The 19,733-nt window shown below is 39.6% G+C and overlaps 1 protein-coding gene across 3 annotated transcripts in view; it reads left to right on the plus strand.

The window, feature by feature from the left end:
* ARHGAP26 (Rho GTPase activating protein 26) overlaps positions 1-19,733 on the plus strand; it is a 409,057-nt gene that overhangs the window by 201,503 nt on the left and 187,821 nt on the right. For all 3 annotated transcript variants that reach the window (XM_063088222.1, XM_063088223.1, XM_063088224.1), the window contains exon 12: positions 16,493-16,529. In XM_063088222.1, the coding sequence (XP_062944292.1) occupies positions 16,493-16,529 (37 nt within the window). The remainder of the gene's footprint in view (positions 1-16,492; positions 16,530-19,733) is intronic.

Consider the following 19,733-nt stretch of genomic DNA (forward strand, 5'->3'; position numbering starts at 1 on the left):
AATCTGAAGTCTGCAAGAAGTAGAGAGGTACAGGAAAGGGAGATGATATTTGTATGCATTTTTACATTAAGAAATATATATTTTTCTAATTGAAACAGTAGCATCATTGTTGAAAATGTGGAAAATAACTAAAAGCATAAAGAGGAAAATGAATATCACTCATCTCACAGAATAGTGGTTACATTTTGACATTGTGATTTCAACTTTTTTCTGTAATGTTGTATGCGTTCATGTATCTAGGCATATATAGAGAGACAAAAATGGATCACTTGGGGCTGGCTGGTTAGCTCAGTTGATTAGAGTGTGGTGTTAATAATACCAAGGCCCAGGGTTTGATCCCTGTACCAGCCAGCTGCAAAAAAGGATTTAAAAAAAAAAAAAAAAGAATCGCTTTCCACATATTGTAGTATAGGTAGGATTTCCATTTAATTTATTATATTTTCTCGTATCTGTCAGTTTAGCCCTGAGTTTTGCTGTAAACAACTAAAAATTCAGCAAACAGTGCTTAAAAGAAATGGGGGATATTTAGGCATTAAGATGTAGGATAGGCAGCCTGGGACAGATAGGGTGGCCCTGTGAAGCCATCAGGGACCCAGGTTCTTCCCACCTTTCTGCTCCTCCATCCTTAGGTTGTAGGCTTTTGTCTTTCTGTCTTCCTCATCACCTCATGACTGCAAGATGGCTGCTGCACCTTCTGGCCTCACATCTGTGTTTCAGGCAGGAGGAAGGAAGGTGGGAAGAAGAGAGAGGAATGGTGTGAGTGTTAGAGAAATGAAGGTTTCCCCAAATTCTTGTGTGTATCTGCTATGTCTCATTGGCCAGACCTGTGTCACATTTCTACCTATGGGGAATGTAGTGTTTTCAGCTGGGTGAATTTGTACTCCCACATATCAGGGGTTTGTTAAGGAAAAAGGGAAAAATGGACATTGTATAGATAACTAGCAGTAGCTGCCACACCTTGTTTCTAAATGTTATTTCACAACCAGAAAATCTTGGGTGACTTAGAAACTCCTTTGATAATATTAAGAAAATTGTGAGCACTCCTCAGGGAAGTCTATAAATACATGCCATTTTACATATAATAAACAAGAGGTTTATGCATTTACTGAAACTTCTCAGCGAGCTGCTGTCCATAATTCTTAGCATAAATTCATAGAAGTAGATTTGCTTGAACACACAAATATCCATTTTTGAAGCATGCTCTCTATGAAGACTGTGCCAATTTATACATCTATGAGTTGCATATGGCAGTGTCCATTCCCTGAGCTCACATCTGTACTAGGTGTTACCATTTTTTTTAAGAAATCCTTAATTTTTTCAAAAGGTAAAAATATCATTTTTATAATTTGAATTTCTTTTTGTGTGTGATTTGAATATTCCTTATGTTTATTGACTACTCATCCTTCTTTTGCAAATAGTTTATTCTTTTTCTGTTTTTTTTTATTGGTGTATTTACCTTTCTCTTATTGATTATAAGAGCTCTTTATATATTAAGGCTCTGAGTTACTTTATGTATTCTATCTTTGCTTGAATTCACCCCCTTTCTAAGGTAAATAGTTACCTATTTGTTTTGACATCAAAACATAATGTATGGTGGTTATCTACCTAGATATTTTTCCCCAAAATGATTGTTGTTATCTCAATACTATTTATTAGATAATTCATTATTTCAGGACTGATTTGAAATGCTCCAAGATGATTTAAGAAGTGTAGTAATTATTTTTTATGCACATGGAGTATGTAAAGGTTATCTGCCATTGCAGAAACCATATGAGCTGCTGTGCTTTAAGACACCCTGTTCTTTTCATGGCTGACACACTGCTGCAAGTTAGGAAATTTGGGTTCTGTGCTTGGCCCTGATGCTCACTGCTTAACCTTCTTGTTGTGAACACAACTATAAGTGAGCAATTTAATTAACTGTTGTTTACTAAGCATTTACTATGTGCCAGGCACAGCAGCTGCACTCCTGCTGCTCTCACCCTTTAGTTTAGGTGGTATGATCTCCATTTTATAGAAGGGGTAGTGAAGCACATAGAGGTGTTACAATGAGAAAGTAGCAGTTGCTATGTGAAAATAGGTTTGTGAATTTTTTCTCTGTTCAGTGCTCTTCCTATCAACCACCTTAAAACTGATTTAGCTGCCTGTTCACAAGTTTTAAGTGTTACCCCTCCCATTGTCTCGAGAAACCCTTCTTGGTGGTGATAGGAGGAATTAATGCTGGGTTTGAGATTCAGGGAAATTCCCAGATGGAAATGACAGCAAATAGTTAGAAATTGAGGTCTGTTTCTAAGAAAGCCAGAGAGAGGTTGGGGTTGCAGTTTTAGAGGTGAGTCACCATCTGCATAGAGGCATTTATTGAAGCTATGGGAATAGGTAAAATTTCCAGGTGTTGTGTGTAGAAAGAGAATGAAATAAGTAAAGAGGTCCAAGGAAGAGTGAGATAAGCAAAGACGTCCAAGGAAGGAGGCTTGGGAATTTTTAAAGACTAGGCTACACAACTCTCATAACATACTGCTGGTGGGAGTGTTAATTGGTACGACCATCCAAAACCTAGTAAAGTTGAACATCCGTATATCCTACAACAGACTCTGTTGGAACTACTCAAATCTGCTGTTGTAGCCCGAAAGCAGTCATATACAATATGTAAGTGAAGGAACAGCTTTAAACCACATTGTTCACTAAGCTGTGTTGGTCTTTTATCAGTAGCCTTCCAACCTAGTCTTTCTTTCCTTTCCAGTTCTTACTCCTCGTTCCTCTAAACTATACAGGATCTCATTCCTAACCAATTGTCAGAAAATCCCAATTTAGCTGTTTGCTGATAAAATTTAAGGTGTTAACATCCCAATATAATATTGAAATTCTTAAAGTGAATAGAGAGCCCTTTAGGACCTAAAGAAGTTCATTTTTGATGATAGGAATATTAAAAATAATAGGTAATGAGGGAGTCTGGAATTTCAAATCTGGTCTGTTTCATCCTCCTCATTTGATATATTAGAAAGTTAAGATCCAGAGAGAGGGAGAGGCTTGATGTGACTGGTCAAGACTGCTTACTTGTCAGCTCCCAGGGCTCCCTGCCCAGATCATAGCTTATAGTTACGTGAGAACTCTGAAAATTAGCCTTGAGGTTTTTACGATGCTTAGCATACTTACCCACCTATCCTGTGAGCTGAGTGGGTAGGAAGTAGATGTCAGTTTTGTTAATATTGTGAGGGCTCCCAAAGGTTGTATGAATTGATCCCATTATGTGACAGCTTTCTAGGAGGGAAGAGAAGAATGGGAGTGGGGTGCGTTAATGCTACTTGTTTCTAAATTTGTACTTTAAACCAGTGAGTTTCAAATCTGGGATGTGACTCAGAAGCACCCGTAAATTATGTTTACAAACTGGGGGAATGAGGGGAATTAATTCAAGATGGATCACAAACATAAAACCTTAAACCAACTTATAAAGCCTCCAGAAGAAAATATAGGAAAAAAATCTGTGATCAGGGGTTGGTAAAGTTATCTTAGTAGGACACAGACAGCAGTAGCCCTACAAAAGAATAAAAATATTTGACTTTATTAAAATTAAAAACTTGTGCTTATCAAAAGACACCATTAAGAAACTCAATTGGCAAGCCACTGAATGGCAAAAAATATTTGCAAAACATGCATTTGACAAAGTATATATCTAGAATGTACAGAGAGCTTGTAAAACCCGGTAATTAAAAGTTGGACAAAAGACTTGAAGATGTGCCTCACAAATGAAGATTCAGAATATCCAATAAACACATGAAAAAGTGCTTAACGTCATTAATCATTAGGGAAATGCAAATTAAAACCATAAGGAGATACTACTATGTACCCACTAGAACAGCTACGATTAACAGACTGACAATACCAAGTGTTGGGGAGTATGTTGAGCCACCCGAACTCATACATTATTGGTGGGAGTGTAAAATGGTCCAATCACTTTAGAAAAACACTTAATAGTTTCTTGTTTAATAACAAACAAAAAATCATACCCTGGATCCAGCAATTCCACTCCTAGGTATTTACCAAAGAAAAGTGGAAACATGTCCTCAAAAAGGCTTGTACAGAAACATCTGGAGCAGCTTTATTTATGCTAGTCGAAGACAGGGAGCAGTCTTGGTGTCCATGAACAGGAGAATCCATAAACAAAACTGTGATATATTCATGCAGTAAAATACTACTCAGATTTGAAAGGGACCAAAAGTATTTATTGATGCCGCAATGTGGATGAATCTCAAAAATTTTATGCTGAGTGAAGCAAGGTAGCCATAAAAGAATTCGTATTGTATGATTTTATTTGTATGTTGATCTAAAATATGCAAAACTAATGGCGGGAGTAAAACAAAGCAGAATGGTCTTGCCATTCTGGCAAGGTATGTGTGTATGGGTGGGGGTGGTCAGGGGTTAGATGGGAAGAGGACTGAGAGAACTATCTGAGGTGCTGGAAATGTTTCTGTCTTGATAGGCGTTCAGTTTATATGGGTGTATGAAATTGTCACAATTCATGATTGGCATACTTGTGCATTTCATTCTATGTAAGTTTTACCTTAGAAAGATTGACAAAGAAATATTGAATTTCAGTAGTTAATATGCATACCAAAATGCTCAGATGAGAAGTGTAGATTCTACAATTGTTTTACAGTTTATCAAAAAATAAGATGGGTCAGTGAATGATAGAGGGATGGCTAGATATGTGATAAGACAAATACAGCAAAATATGAGCGGTTATAGAATTGAGGTGATGGGTATATAAGTGTTTGTTGTTATTTCTTTCATCTTTTCTATATGTTTGAGAATTTTTATCATAAATTGTTGGGGATTGGGAGTGAACATGCCATTCTGGCTGGTCTGACCTAAGTCATACTGACTATGTCTGGAGTCAAAAGTGATGAAGAGGCATGGTGAAGTTGCATGAGGAAGAGTGAGTAAATACTGAGTGGCCAGAGAACAATGTTCATTTCCAAAGGTTTGATAGTCTCAACCTTACCCTTTACCCAATCATTGTAGGATAATCCTGGGGAATCTCGATTAGCCCCTCCCTCTCACACTGTGTGGAGATGAGGAAGGGCCCAGTCTAAAAACTGTTAACTTCTTTAGAATAAGAAAGTATTCTAAAATCTACAGTTCCATTTTGGAAACCCCATTCTGTTTCTTAGGGGTTGTAGGAAAACACTGAGCTTCCCTGTGTGGTCACGGAGCTAGGGATCTCCTTCCTACCAGCTCAGAGCAGTGGAGTAAAAGAGTGAATATTCTCAGAATCCCTTGCTACATGCACATGGGTTAGCATCAGGATTATTTCTAGATTTGGGGTAGGAAACTCAGCTTGAGTCACGTATCTAGAAATGCAGTACTCTGAACTCTCGACAGCTGTCTGTGGCAAAGGGAGAAGTCACGTTTCCCTGTGTCCGGGTTGGATAACATTTGCCTCCTGCCTCTCAAAAGGGCCTTGTGGGGATTCTTGACTTCAGTCAGCCTCAAGTTACAACGAAGGCTATGTAAATGCCACTTGCCTTAAGTCCTCTGCAGGAAGGAGGACCTGGAAGTTGAAAGGAGTGGCACTGTGCCGTGACTCACCCGCTGGCTGGCTGGGGTTTCTCCTGGGCAGGGCCCTTCTTGGGCAGCAGCAGAAACTCACAAGCTCCTACTTTGGGATCCTGCATACTGTACTGAGGAAGTTCTCATTTACAGTTATCCAACGCGGAGAACAAGGTTCCCTCTTCTGCTAATGGAGCTGTGTAACTATTTCCAAAGGCATGGGGGGAGAGAGGGGAACACATAAAGACATTCTCTGTTTTTCAAGTTTTTTTTTTCTGGGGGATGGGAGGGGGGCCCTCCTCTCTCCATGGAAACAGCGTGGTGATGGACGACTAGGTTCACGCCCACTTTTTAATGTTGCATCAGCATGAAGCCAGGAAACATTAGAGCCAGAAGACTCCTCGCACTGTGACCTAGCCACATCCTATGTACATGTCAGCTCACACGCCATCTAAAATGTCGTGCATTTGATATCAAGTGAGCTTGTACCCTTTCTGCTGTCTTTAAAATTTTCCTGAAGTACTTTTCTGACCTGTACATTACTTAGATTTCTTTTTTCCTCTTTTGTGTCCAGTTTCTGTTTACATTGGCTGTGACTCTGATATTCAGTCGAAAGCTAGGGAAGTTGCTTATAGGGGTTTTCAGGATTTCTGAATATGAAATAAAAGGAAATTGCATAACATTGCAGCGTTTCCTCTTCTTGTTGCTTGTTTGTTACCCAAAATACAGTAGTTCCTTCTAGAAGCTTGAAGACATTTGGCAGATCCTACCCTCTGATGGTCTATTGTGGTCAAGGGATTCAGTGTTATCCTGATTTGAGGTTGAATTTTTCTTGAGGTCAGACAACAAAGTTCCCTGAATTATAACCATGGCAACAGTGTTTATGAAAAACACAAATCAAAGTTGGGGGGGCACCCACAACAATCAGTGTTAATAACCCCAGAAACACTTTGTTCCTGCTTAATTCACCAGGACTGAACACAAAATAAAAGGCCTACCTTTCACTGGATGTCTGGGTGTAACCTACTGCCTGAATGCTCCAGGAGGAGCTATTTCACTTTTTCCCTTGAAATTATATCAGCTTAATTCCAGATTTCTCACAAAGATGTGCAATAAGTGCCAACAGCATTCAAAATGTGAAAGCCTTGCTATAAGGATAATTTGCTCATCAAGGTCATTATGACCCACTTCTGACCTACAGAGAAAGACTAAGACAAAGCTGTGTGTATCCTCTGTCTTAAGCCCCTTGTGCTTTAATCAGTATTGATTTCTAGTACACTGAATATATGCCCAGCACTGTGTTTGATGCCAGGTGGATGCACACACACATACTTCCACCCCCATAGGAGTGTAAGACTGACCTTGTCATCAAGGGATTGATTTGATTGGATATTGGAAATGATGACAAATGAAAATTGTAGTTGGAAGTGTTAAATGCTATAGAACAGACTTTAAGAGCAGCGAGAGGTCAGAGAAGGAAGAGATGAGGGTGGTCTGAAGCCATCAATTAAGTTAGGAAATCTTTGTGGAGTAGGGAAAATGTTATTTTTAATTCTCTCAATACTCTCATAAAGTAAATATTATTACTTAGCTCTACTTTACAATGTGAAAACAGACTCAGAAATGTTAAATAATCATCTAAGGGTACATAGCCCAAACGTGGTGGAGCCAGGCTTTAATGCCAAGTCTCCAAAGCCCACAGCACATTCAGCCCACCACCCAACTCCACCCAATTCAAATCTATTTTCCCCTGTTCTGGAATCCGTCCAAGGCCTATACCGGTGAAGGGACAGGCTAACAATGATTAAATCCCAAATACAGCTAAATTTATCAGACCAGTAATGCCCAAGGCTGCCTTCTAGGTGAAGTGAAGCTAGTCCTGTGTGTGTGAGTGACACTGGACCAGCCCCTGCCTGCTTAAGTGGACCACGAAGAGCTCTTAACTGTCAGTTACTTATGTCCTGCTGAAGTCTGCCTTTCAGGGAGTCCACCCTGACTTTCATCTCTGTTCCGAATAGCAAGACTTCTCATTCTTCCACATGACTGTCCTTCAAGAATTTGAAGACTGGTGTCATGATATCTTGAAGGCTTCTCTTCTCCAACCAAAGCTGCGGTGGCTTAGGGAAACACATCTTACAGGAGCTGTACAAGAGATTAGAGCAGAGAGAGAGTGGAGCCAGCAAGCCTAGGAGAAGGCCAGTGCTAAGGTCCACGTGAGAAGGCAGAGAACCTCTGCCCTAGAGCAATAAAAGAAGGAATGGGGATGAGGAACAGGTCCACGACACACGATAGTGCTAGAGGAGGTAAAACTTAGAACTAGTTGGGTATGTGAGGTGGAAGGAAGGGGAAACTCAGGATGACATGACTATAGTTTCTTTCCTGTCCCACTTTGTTGCACATTTTTCTCCTTTATTCTAGAGTTCCCTACAAAGCTCAGGTAGATTTTTCTGTCATGTACTATTTTGTGTTTACCACGACTCTTGGCTGTAAGCAACAGAAACACAACTAAAAAAAAAAGGTTATTGGTTCACTATGGAAAGAGCAGGGACAGACTTCAGATACATTTAAATAAAAGGGCTCAAACGGTACTCTTGGAATCTGGTCTCCCTTCAGATCATGACTCTGCTTTCCTTTGTTTGACCTTTTTTACTCAGGCTCTGCCTGTGTGGTGGCAGAGTGGCCACAAAAGCTCCAGCATGTATATCCTGTTCTCCTAGCACATAGCAAGGCCTCATTCCAACAGTTGTAATAAAAAATACGAAAAGCAAGTATTGATGGCTGCATTTGGCCTGGGGCACATTATATGCCTGGTTAGATGCATAGTGTGGATCACGGGGCCAAACCCAAGGATGGAATTGGGATCAGCCCCACTCAAACCACGTGGACTTGGGGGGAATGGGAGGGGGCTTCCCAAGGAAAATGAGGGTGATGTCCCTAGAAAAAGAGAGACATGGATGCTGAGCAGTAGTAATAGCAGTGTCCAGAGCACTTTGTTTTCCCCCAGTATTACTGAGGAATAATACAGAGATAAGCCCTTTGTATTCATAAGGTACAAAATAGCAGGCAATGCTTGAACTAATGGAAAAGAAAGTTTATTTTTCTATTCATCTTTATTGCCATAATCATGTTGAACAGCAAGCAGCAATTTTTATTCAATAGCATTCTGCTGTGTTGGTACGCAAGAAGGTTTCAGGAGCTGTCAAAAGACTCTATCCAAATGGCTTTAGGAGCGCAGCCATTTGGTCCCTTATTGCTTGACCATTTTCCAAGAGACTGCCTCAGTCCTAAGGTGCCTCTGATTGCATAGAGGAGGGGACTCAGTACCATCAAGTACAGGATCCCCTTTCTTAGCCCTCATTTCAAGACTCCCCGGTGACACCCTGGACCCCAAAACTATTAGCAGCATTTGATCTCACCTGCTGGGTATAGGGCTAACACAAAGTGGTGGACCATAGAAAATAAATGGCTGTTTGAGGGATTTTGATAGCCTAGAGTTAAGCCAAATAAGATAAATCTGTTTTATATTTCCTCATAATAAGAACTGAATTGTATATTTCCTTTCCCCTTTAAAGTAAAGATTCATAAGGAGTTTGCCAGATGTTGGGAAGAATGAGACCCAACCACCTGGAAATGATAGATCTGACTTACCTTTTCTGTCTGGCCAATATACTGACCTCATCAACTCCAACATGGGGATTTTTAAAAAAATTCTACTCTCTCTCTTATTCCTTCTTCTAAAAAACTATTCGTCCAATCAACACTTTGATTAACTGGCCTGCTGTATGCCAGTTACTGAATCCTTTTTACATGTAATTCTGCAGGGCAAGAAGGTCTTGACCTCTTTTCAGGAATAGGTCATTGGAAAGTGTCATCAAACATATTTTTATTGGCTTCACTTTTGAGAGAGCCTCCCTAAAACAGCAAATGCAATAATACTATAGCAGTGGAAAGAGAAAGCAAAGGGGAATGTTGCTGGCTGAGAAATAGGAAGGCAGCAGCAGCCATTTTATTTCTGTTCTCCTGAGCATATTTCGTTACTCAGACCATAATAGAGAGGAGCACAGTTCTGATGGAATGAGGGGGACCCAGTGCCGAGCTCCCAAGCTCTGACCCCTCGAGGTGAGACACATCTTTATTTTCTCCAAGCTGTTCAAACTGGTTTTGTCCTTGCAGGCTTTAGATTCAAGCAGTTGCTTCTCAAAGCTTTTCCAAGTGTGGCCTGTAGCCCACTGGTGAAAAGAATTCTTCCTGATCCCAAAATCTTGTCCGTTATTGGGTTTTATGGGTGGCATTCCACAGACGAAAGGTGTCTTACTAGTAACTTCTCCGGAGTGTTATTAAAAGCTCCTAAATTTAGCCTGTCATTAGAGTTTGCCGAGTATTCTAATGTGGTGATCCACCGGGCAGTCTGTCTGCCATGCAGTCCTTGGCAGCACCAGCCAGTTCTCTCTGTATGTGTTCATAGTTTTTAGGACTGATGTGTTTTGGACATCCTAAAGTGTCTCAAGCTGGTTGTGGGTTTCAATTACTGCTGTACTTGTGTTAATTGGAAGTTTGTAGAATTTCTGTTATGTTTAAATTGGGTGGAAATTTTGTTTTTACATAATGGTTGCACTGTTGCCATTTTAATTACCGCTTCACTTCTTTTGAGTTCTTTGTTAATCGCCATGCTATTTTTCTGCTGGAAAGCAGGACTGGGTTGGGAAGTTGTATAGTAGTGGTTAAGTACAGACTCAAGTCTGGAGGTCTCTGCCTAGTTCACATCCTGGCTCTATAACTAGCTATGTAACCTTTGGAAAGTTAATTAACCTATATGATCCTGTGAATAGAGGCATTGGTAGTACCCCCAGGTTTGAGAATGAAATAAAATAATTTATGTAACTTCTTAATATGGTGCTTGGCACATAAAAAGTGATTGGTGGTTATTTTTTATTGTCAAATACTGTTAAAAAAAAATATGAGACCCATTGCTCTAAAAGTTGACCTTAGATTATCTCCTTTCCCTTCCCTTGGTCCCTTTAGTTTCAGTTGGCTAAATTAATCAGTGTCACTGGGTCCCTCAAACTACATTGCCATCCTTAGCCATTTATCCCATAAGGGACAACCTTACCAGGAAAGTCTTTTTGTTTTGTTTTTTAAACAAAAATTGTAAAGAGAAGGAAGGAGGAGGATGACAATGATTTTGATGAAAGTTAATTTCTATAGAATGCTCTGTGATCCACAGACTTTGCATTCTGTGCTCTGTGTTATTTATTCCATTTAATTCTTACAACAACCCTAAGAAGTAGGGAGTGTTAGTATCCCCCTTTTACAGATGGCAAGACTGAGGTCTAGGGATGTTAAGTAATGTATACAAGGGTACTTTAAAAAGTTTGTGGAAAAATAGAATTAAAAGATAATATGAATCTTTTCATGAACTTTTTGAAGTACCCTTGTGTATATAACCAATAATTGGTAAAGCTGGATTTTGAAACTAAGCAGCTGATTACTACAAACCTGTTACCACTGACAGGGAAATAGTCCAAAAGAGCAAGCTGTAATGATGGGAGACCCATTGTGTCACACAGAGAGAGGGGACAGATGGTACGTGATGGTGTAGAACCAGCCTGTGCAGTGTTGTAAGATGTTGGCACGCAGCTCTGTTCAGTGTCTCCCCACGTTGGGATATCAGGGAACTCCAGGTGGAAAGGATTTAGCTATCCCAGGCTACTTGGAAAAGACCTCAGAGAATCACAGAGCTTGGGTGTGAGCTCTGCTACAGATGGTGCAGTTTAGATAGGAGCAGAACTTTTAAATAAGTTTGCCTGTGAATCTGTCTCTCTGCCTTCATTTTGTGCAGATTTTGAGCCAGAGTATGGTATGGCCAAGTGCTAATGCAGCTGTGTGTCAGAGAAAAGATTGTTTTGTTTAATTATTGCTTTACTTATGCCTTTAATTTATATGTTAAAAGAAAAAAAAATGCCTCTTGGTGCTTTCTCAGTATGGCTTGGATAATGGTAATAAAGTTTACCCTTAGAAAAATTCTGGGAATCCAGATGACTCTGTGTAGTCTCTCTTAATTCTCTAGGGACATGTAAATTGAATTGGCTCAGCAGTGAACAGTTTTTGGAAAATCACATCTTAGTGCAGAGGAAGCATATGAAGGCTTTCCTCATCCTCCTCTGATTTATTAAATTGTAATCCCATCGTAGCTTCTAGGTAAGGACCCATAGAACTGCAGTGACTTGTTATTTGTATCAAAGACCCACTTTCCTGCCCTGGTGTTTATCTTCAGGTTTGAGCCCTATGGTTCGGAGAGAATATGGAGTGTTACTTCTGCACTAGATGCGAACTGGTTGCATGGCTTAGTGATGAATGCTTCAGGCTGGAATCAGAAAGGCTGTTCGCAGTTTCATTTTCTCTCTGACTCTGGGCAAGTTCTTTTCTTCCAGTGGCTCACCTGCCCTAGCTGCCCATGACATCTCATCACCTTTATCATTGTCATCATCAGAATGTTTTATTTAACATGTGGTTAGTGGTTAAGTGCTTGGGTTCTAAAGACAGACTGTGGGAGTTCCTGTCTGCTCTGCCCGCTTCCAGCTCCCTAACCTTGCACAATTGATCTAACTTGTCTACTGCCCCAGTTTTCTCATCTCTGTGATGGCAATAATTAGGTTGGAATGAGGACTGAACAAGATAATACATATAGAATACTTAGTGTGCTGTCTGACACATAACAGGGCTTTTGTCATTGTTATTAAATTATTATATCTATTGTAATAATTCCCTAGTGACTCTCAGATGGTCCCTGATAAGATAAACACATGTAATTTCTATTCTCTGGAAGCATATACTTGAAAACAAATATTCATTGGGATGGATATTTAACAAACCTTCATGTATATTATTCAGCAGCAACTAGAGCATACCTACATCGAAGTATATAAAGCTAAAGGGCTAGGACACTTTAATGTGGCCAGATCTTAGAGGACTCTAGCTAAGCAGGACAGATAGACTTTAGCTTAAGCTGGGTTGCTGAGAAGGTCCATTACCTGTTTCAGTCTTCTTAGGAGCCATCATTAAGGCATTGTTTAATGACCCAAGTCCCATTGAGTTGTTCCTGGAGAGTTGGGTTCTATCCTGTTAAGATAGAGGCTCTTGAAAGGCTTTCCTGGAAGCATGTAAATCTGAGATATTCTTCACTCATAAGACAAAGCCACAGTCAAACAGACCTTTTATTTAAGGACATTGTTCTTGGCTCTGTATCTCAGTCTGATGCTAAGTGGGCAATTATGAGATCTATAGAAGAAGGATTGCCCAGAACAGATGGACCATTTCTAAAGAGTGAATTGAATGCCCTTTGCTTCCGCCAGTATAGAAGATATTTATGAACCAAGATACTAACCACTGGTGTGGCTTGGTAGTTCTGTGTTTTTGCCACTGCCTGGAAAGGTAAAAAAGAACTGGAACATCCTGTAGAGGCAAGATAGAATACTGTACCACCTACCAGCTCTCTGTCCTTGGACAAGCTATGTAACCTCTCTGGGCCTCGGTTCTTTATCTGTAAAAAAGGAATAACACTAGACCTAGTCCATGTGGTGGTTAGAGGATTAGATGTCATGTGTGGCACTTGATAAGTGCTCAGTAGACAAATCTAGTGCTATTACTGAGCCACCATATGGTCTCTGATGGTGAGGATACACCTCCACCCTGGGCCTTCCTTGTTATGCATGTAGTTATGCAGTCCTAGCGAGCATGGTTTCTTAGCTTCATTTCAAAACTCATTCTCTTTGGTTCATTTACCCAAACCAGACAGAGATTAATGGCCTGGCCTCTGAGGATCGGGCGGCATATGTTTCTGGTGCCTTTGGCTCATTGCTCTTGCCTCCCCAGTTTGGGGAATGCTTGGGCATTCCAGGCAGGGGTCTCCCGAGACCCAGGAAACCTTGAAGGAAAATAATTTGGTATAAACTCACCTCCTAATTAAGGAGGGCTGAAAGCCCTGGATTTTACTGTTCCTTCTGGAATTTGCCATTTACAGAAAAGAGCAAGTTTCTCTTGGAAGGAATGTTTGAATTTAATGGAAGAAATGCAGTGATCAAGGATGGCTGAAAAAAATACTTGCCGAAATATGATCTTTCCCCCTGGACTTCTCTTGCCCAACTTTCCAAGGTTAGTGAATGCCAATCACCATGGATCACTGGTCCTAGCTGTTATAGGGCTACCCATTTTACTCACAGATCACAAGGCTCTGCAGGATTGTGTTGCTGCCCCCCTGCCCTATCCTAATTTCTTACCCTTTTCTGCCATGCCTTGCACTGATTACCAAGCACACTGTCATTCCTCCCTCCAAAAGGCCCAAAAGCAGTGGCTCCAGGTCTTCCCAAGGAGGTCCCCTCTCATTATTTAGGTCTCATGCAGATGTCACCTTTTCAGAGAAGTTTTTCCTTACCTCAAGTCCACACTACCCTCTTTTATTTTCTCCACTGTACTTATCAGTGTTCATATTTGGGCATCTGCTTATTTCTGCTTTCTTCACTAATGGGAAAGTTCCATTAGAGCGGAGATCATAGCTCCCTTGTTCGTCAGTATGCCCAACACCTAGGATATTGCCTTGCCGTTACAAACATTCATTAAATATTTGTTAAATGCATGAATGCATAAACAAATTAAAGAATTGCAAGTAACTTTGGAAATTACCCATTCAAAAAGTCTTTAAACTTTTCAAAGCCAGTAGCCCCTTGTTTGATAGTCACATGAGTAAAAGCAATAAAAACAAAGGAAGAGGATATTTGGCTACCTGGAGTCTTAGCTTCTCTCCAAACCTCTTTGGCAGTCCTTCTGCAGGTGATGTGGACCTCAATCTGAAAAGCATCGTCTAGTCCAAGTCCTTTATTTATATAGATGATGGAGGTGCTGCTGAGGGGGAACTGGCAACCATGTTTCCTCTGTTACAGGTAGAAATTAGCACATCCTCTGGAGTCAGCCTCCACCTAGACTTTGTGGTGACTTTTGCCCTCCCCCCAAATTCCATGAATGTTAAGTAGTTATTTTCCTAGTAGGATAGCCCAAAGCACTCGCATTTGTGTTGTGCTGCTTCAGGATATTTCTCTTTCACGATCTCATTTGATGCTCACAGCAGCCTTGGGAGAGGTAGGCAGAATTAATATCATCACCCCCATTTTGTAGATGAAGACATTAAAGTTTAGCAAGATAAAGTGACCAGTGGTGAAACCCAGGCTAGAATCAAAGTCTTTTGACTTCTAATCTCTAGAACTTTTAAATGTGTGCACTGATGCCTTTTCATTAATCAGACAGTACTCTGTAAGAACAGAAACCCATTCCTTTTTATCCTCATCTTTCTAACCTCAGTAAGTGGCTGTGCAGCTTTAGTGTTATTTAGAAAATTAAGAACAATAATAAAATGGGATGATCTATTACACTTAGAGTTTGATAATTCAAAGACCTTCTTGGGCCACTCCTTCAGTTTACAGATGAGACAGTAGAGGCCCAGACAGGGTAAGGGACTTATCCAGTGACACAAAGCAGTTGAGGGGCCAAGTTGGACCCAGTGCCCCTCTCTTGACCATCTGTTCCCACTCATATTCCTTAGTAGTGAAAATCTCTTTTTTGGTTTAATGGTTCTCTCTTCAGAGATGCTTGGCTCAGTTCCTTTAGGGGTTAAAATAAGTTGTTCTCAACTGAGAGTAGCCATCATAATCATTTGGGATATATATAAAGTTATGATGACCAGCTTCACCCTGTGCCTTTCCATACCTACAGAACTTAATTAACAAAGAAGGGTGGAGCACTATGATTTTTTTCTTTTCTAAAACAGAGGTTTCATCTTATTTAATAATGATAACATATCGGGGATGGGCAAACTATGGTCCACAGACCAAATCTGGCCTACCACCTGCTTTTGTTTAGTCCATGAGCCAAGCATGGTATTTACAGATGAACATTTACAAATGACTTGATGATAGGGAATACCAGCTTTTGAACTCCAGTTAAACTAAATGTCACTCTTTCTCTAAAAAAAAAAAATTCGTTCTTCTGATTAGTAGACTTGTATTTCAAACAAATTATGCCCAATTATTATTATATTTTGAATTTTGTCAAAAACTTTGTGAAAAATTGTTTTATTTCTCTTATTATATAAGTACCTATATAATATTGCCTATTTTGCCTGTTGGCCCACAAAGCCTAAAATATTTACTATCTGGCACTTTATAGAAAAAGCTTACTGACCCTTGCAGTATGTCATTATCTATTTTATACTGGGGCACCTTTCCTTTATCTATATTGGGGCACTTTCCCTTTCTATGATATCTATAAATCATTTAAGGGTTTTTTATTGTTAATGTATTCTTACAACATTGAAACTCATAAAAGTATATAGAGTAAAAAGTGACTGTTCCTATTTCCCAGTGTTGACACTCAACAGTTTATAATGTATCTTTGTCCCGACTTTGCCACTAACTAGCTGTGATACTTTAGTTAACCTGTCTAAGCCTCAGATTCTCTGCAAAACAATGATAATAACAATTCTAACAGAATTGTTATATTGATTGTTTGAGATAATTTATGTGAATTGCTTAGCATATTACCTGGTGTGCAGTTGGTGCTTAATTACTTTAAAAAAATTTAAAATTTTCTCCTGTTTGTTTATATACACACCTAAGTTTATTTGCTTTTTGAAACATGGAATATGATTTTTTTTTACAATAACCCACAGGTAATTCTGATGCATGCACACTTAAGAACAGTTAAAGTAAATATTGGGAAGTAGATACTTATTGAAAGGGCTTATATTTGGGGTAAGAAATTGCCTTTCATCTTATGTATGGCACAACCTAGGGAAAGGGGGAAAATAGTGGTTTTCAACAGTGAACAACGTGTAGGGTGGTATAAATATATATAAATATGTATAAATGCACACAAGTAAATTTTTATTTCTATTTTTCAGGTCTACAACTCGAACAAAGACAGTCAGAGTGAAGGGAGTAAGTATGATGTTTGGTTAATTTTCTGCAACAAGGGTTGGGAGTGGGCTTTAAGATGTTGCTACTCCAGGGGTGAACCACCAGGAGGTTCTGTGGGCATGTTGGGTCTGCCCCATTTCTTGAATGCAGTGTGAGATATTTCTACTTTGACTTCCACATCAGTAACTCCAGAGGGACGTTCTGTGAGCTAGACTGGAAAGGTTGTAATGACACCTTGCATTTAAATACCGTTCACACTTTACAAAGCATTCTCGTGTCCATTATCTCAGTTAATGCTAGGTCTTCTTAAGACTGTAGCTCCAATCGCCACTTAAAAGTCACTTAATCCAATAATACCCAACTCCCCAAGAGACTTATCCTGTGGGAAAGCCAAAGTTGCTCTTGCCTCCTGTACAGTCTTGCTCTAAGGACTGGAGAGGCAACGACTACCTTAGGTGATTGCTTAATGACTTTGTTTTCTTTGTGGCCTCTTTGGAGAGGAAAGAGCAGAGATGGTGAATTCTGTAATAATATTTCTCTTAGATAGAAGTGCCCCTGGGCAGCCTCTATAGAATATACAGCACATTTCCCCTGCTGCTGGCTGTGAGCACTCTGGCTAATCATGATTTCCAAGGGCACCTGTAACCTTTTAAAGGTGATGGGATTAAAATGTAATGGCTACTGGTAAGATGTTTGGGCCGATTATCTCTTTGGTGCATAGGAGAAAAAATAAATTTCTTCCAGGTTGCTAAGAGTACAAAAGAAAATTTGTCCCCTTGCCTCAGATCTACTTTGTAAAACCCACTTGGAAAAAATTTTCAAAGGTAGCCAGTAGGGTCAGGAAAATCAGTAGAACAGTGCCTCTCCATGTGGATGAAAGGATGAGCCAATTTTTTTTTCCAAAAGCCATTCTGGGACAGAGATCTTTTCTTTGCATTCTCTCAAAATTACAGACTTTACCAGGAGTTTTATATAAAATATTAAGTAATTTGGAATGGGTGCTATTAATAGGTTGAACAGCATTTATGAGAGGAAAATATGTTTGTCCCTCAAAAATGAACAAGTGAAAAATATTTAAGTAAATATTCAAGGAAACAAAGAAGTAATCCCTTCCTCCCGGCCTCCCTCAATCAGGTAGGATTGCTTTAGAGCATCAGAAGTTAACTCTGGCTAACTTAGGCAAAAATGACAACAGCAAAACAGTAACAATAATGAAAAGATATGGAAATCTGTAGGGTAACTCACAGAAAGGTATGAAGATCTGAAGAACCAGACTAAAAAATACACAAGCTAGGAATCAGGAACCAATGAGATAAGGTCTTCTGGATAATATTTGCAGAATGATAAAGCTCTAAACCATCTGTAGTCCTTGCCTCACTCTTCTGAAGATTCACATTCCAGGAAAGATAGCGTCAAGTTGATCTAGCTTGGGCCTACCCAGGAGAAAACAACACACCTTGTTTGACAGTTTCAAGAGTACTGCATAAAATGGGAGCAAGGTAGTTTCCCAGAGGGAAATCAGGGAAGTCACTAGGACAAGAAGGGATGGATGCCAGGCGGGCTAAACTAACAGATGCTCACACCAGGCCCCAACCCGGGACACACTGCTTCTATTGTGTAATAAAGGGTCCAAGAGGTGTAGGGGATGAGATGCCTGTGAGTGGAGACCCCAGCCGGAAGTTTACTTGTAATTTGCGACCTTATGAACCTGCTTCTCTCTGCTTGAGATAAATGCCAAAACATTTGAAAGACAACTGTGATTTTATTGATGGGCATGCTAACTGTTTCCACCATTTCTGTAAGGCATTTGGGGCATATGTTTTGGAAGCCTTTAAAAAATGACTGTCTTTTGACCCAACAATTTGTATTAAAGAAATAATTAGACTAGAGTACAAAGATACTGGTGCAGCAGAGAAGTTCATTGGAGCATTGGTGATAATAGCAAAGAACTATAGATAATCTTAATATCCAGTAGGGAGCTGGTTAAATAAATGATGGGAGTAGTAAGCAGCCTTTAAAAAGAAAGAGCGATCTAGGTATATTTGCAGAAATGGTGCTCACAGTATATTTTTAATGGAACTTTTAAAAAAATTAGGCTGTAGGACAAGGCATATAGTAAAATAAATGATTTGACTCATCTAGACATTTGTTAGAAAAAAGTCTGGAGATACATTTAGCATCAAAATCTTAATCAGGATGGAGGGTGGGTTATTGGAAGACATCAACCTTCTGATTTAAATATTTCTCTATAGTTTGCATTGTCTACAATAAGCATATATTTTACAATAATAGCTATTAATAGATAACATTAAGTGACCACTTACTGTGTATTAGGCGCTAGGGATGTATTACATACATTAGCTCATTTAATGCTTACAACACCCTGAGAGAGAGGTATTTTTGACTGACTTTGTAGATAAGGAAATTGAGGCTAGTAAGCTCAGGGGACACAATTTAGTCTAAGTTCTGTCTGACTCTAAAGGCTCTATTGTTAAACACGAGGATAACTATCTACCTGTTTTAAGAAATGAACAGTACAAAGAGTTCCATTTTGGAACACACAGACACTTGCAGCATTTTGCTTTTGGCATCCTGTTCTTCACAGAGTGAGGTGAGATGCTTGTCTTGGGTGTCTAATGATTCTTTAATTGCTTACCCTTTCATCTAGCGAGCAGGAGAGAAAAAAATGGGTTGAAAAATATTGACCACTTTTTCAGGAGTAGTTTACATAGGAATTATTTTTGTATGGTATCATTATTCACCGATTTCCAAGCTGGCAAAACCAGAGTAGTGGCCTGGGTTGGTGCTTCCTTGCCTTTTTTTTTTTTTTTTTTTTTTGGCATTAGCATCCCTTTTCCACATCATACAATTTCTTAGCTCCCCTTCTCTGCTGAAATTGTACTTGTGGTATCTCTTGATAGCAGTAATTTGCAGTTTTACCCCATACCTATCCATAGGGCTCATCTGCCACAGGTGGCACTATTGCCCAGGGTCTTGATTCTTCTGCAGCCTTGTTTCTGTTTGTACCACAGTCAAAACTCTTTTAAAGGTAAGAAGTCAATCCAATAGGAATTTGAGAGGGGGGCATTGCTCTTTTTACCAAATTCGAAATGTCTGACATCCTGATTCCAGAAGTCTAGTATTTTCTTTTCTAGAAAATGTTTTGGTGGGAATTTGAATGTGAACATTTTATCAGAGAGTCAGAAGGTTTTGAAGGGGCAGATA

Source organism: Cynocephalus volans, chromosome 2 (genome assembly GCF_027409185.1).
Source record: "Cynocephalus volans isolate mCynVol1 chromosome 2, mCynVol1.pri, whole genome shotgun sequence".
NCBI classification, from domain to species: Eukaryota; Metazoa; Chordata; class Mammalia; order Dermoptera; family Cynocephalidae; genus Cynocephalus; species Cynocephalus volans.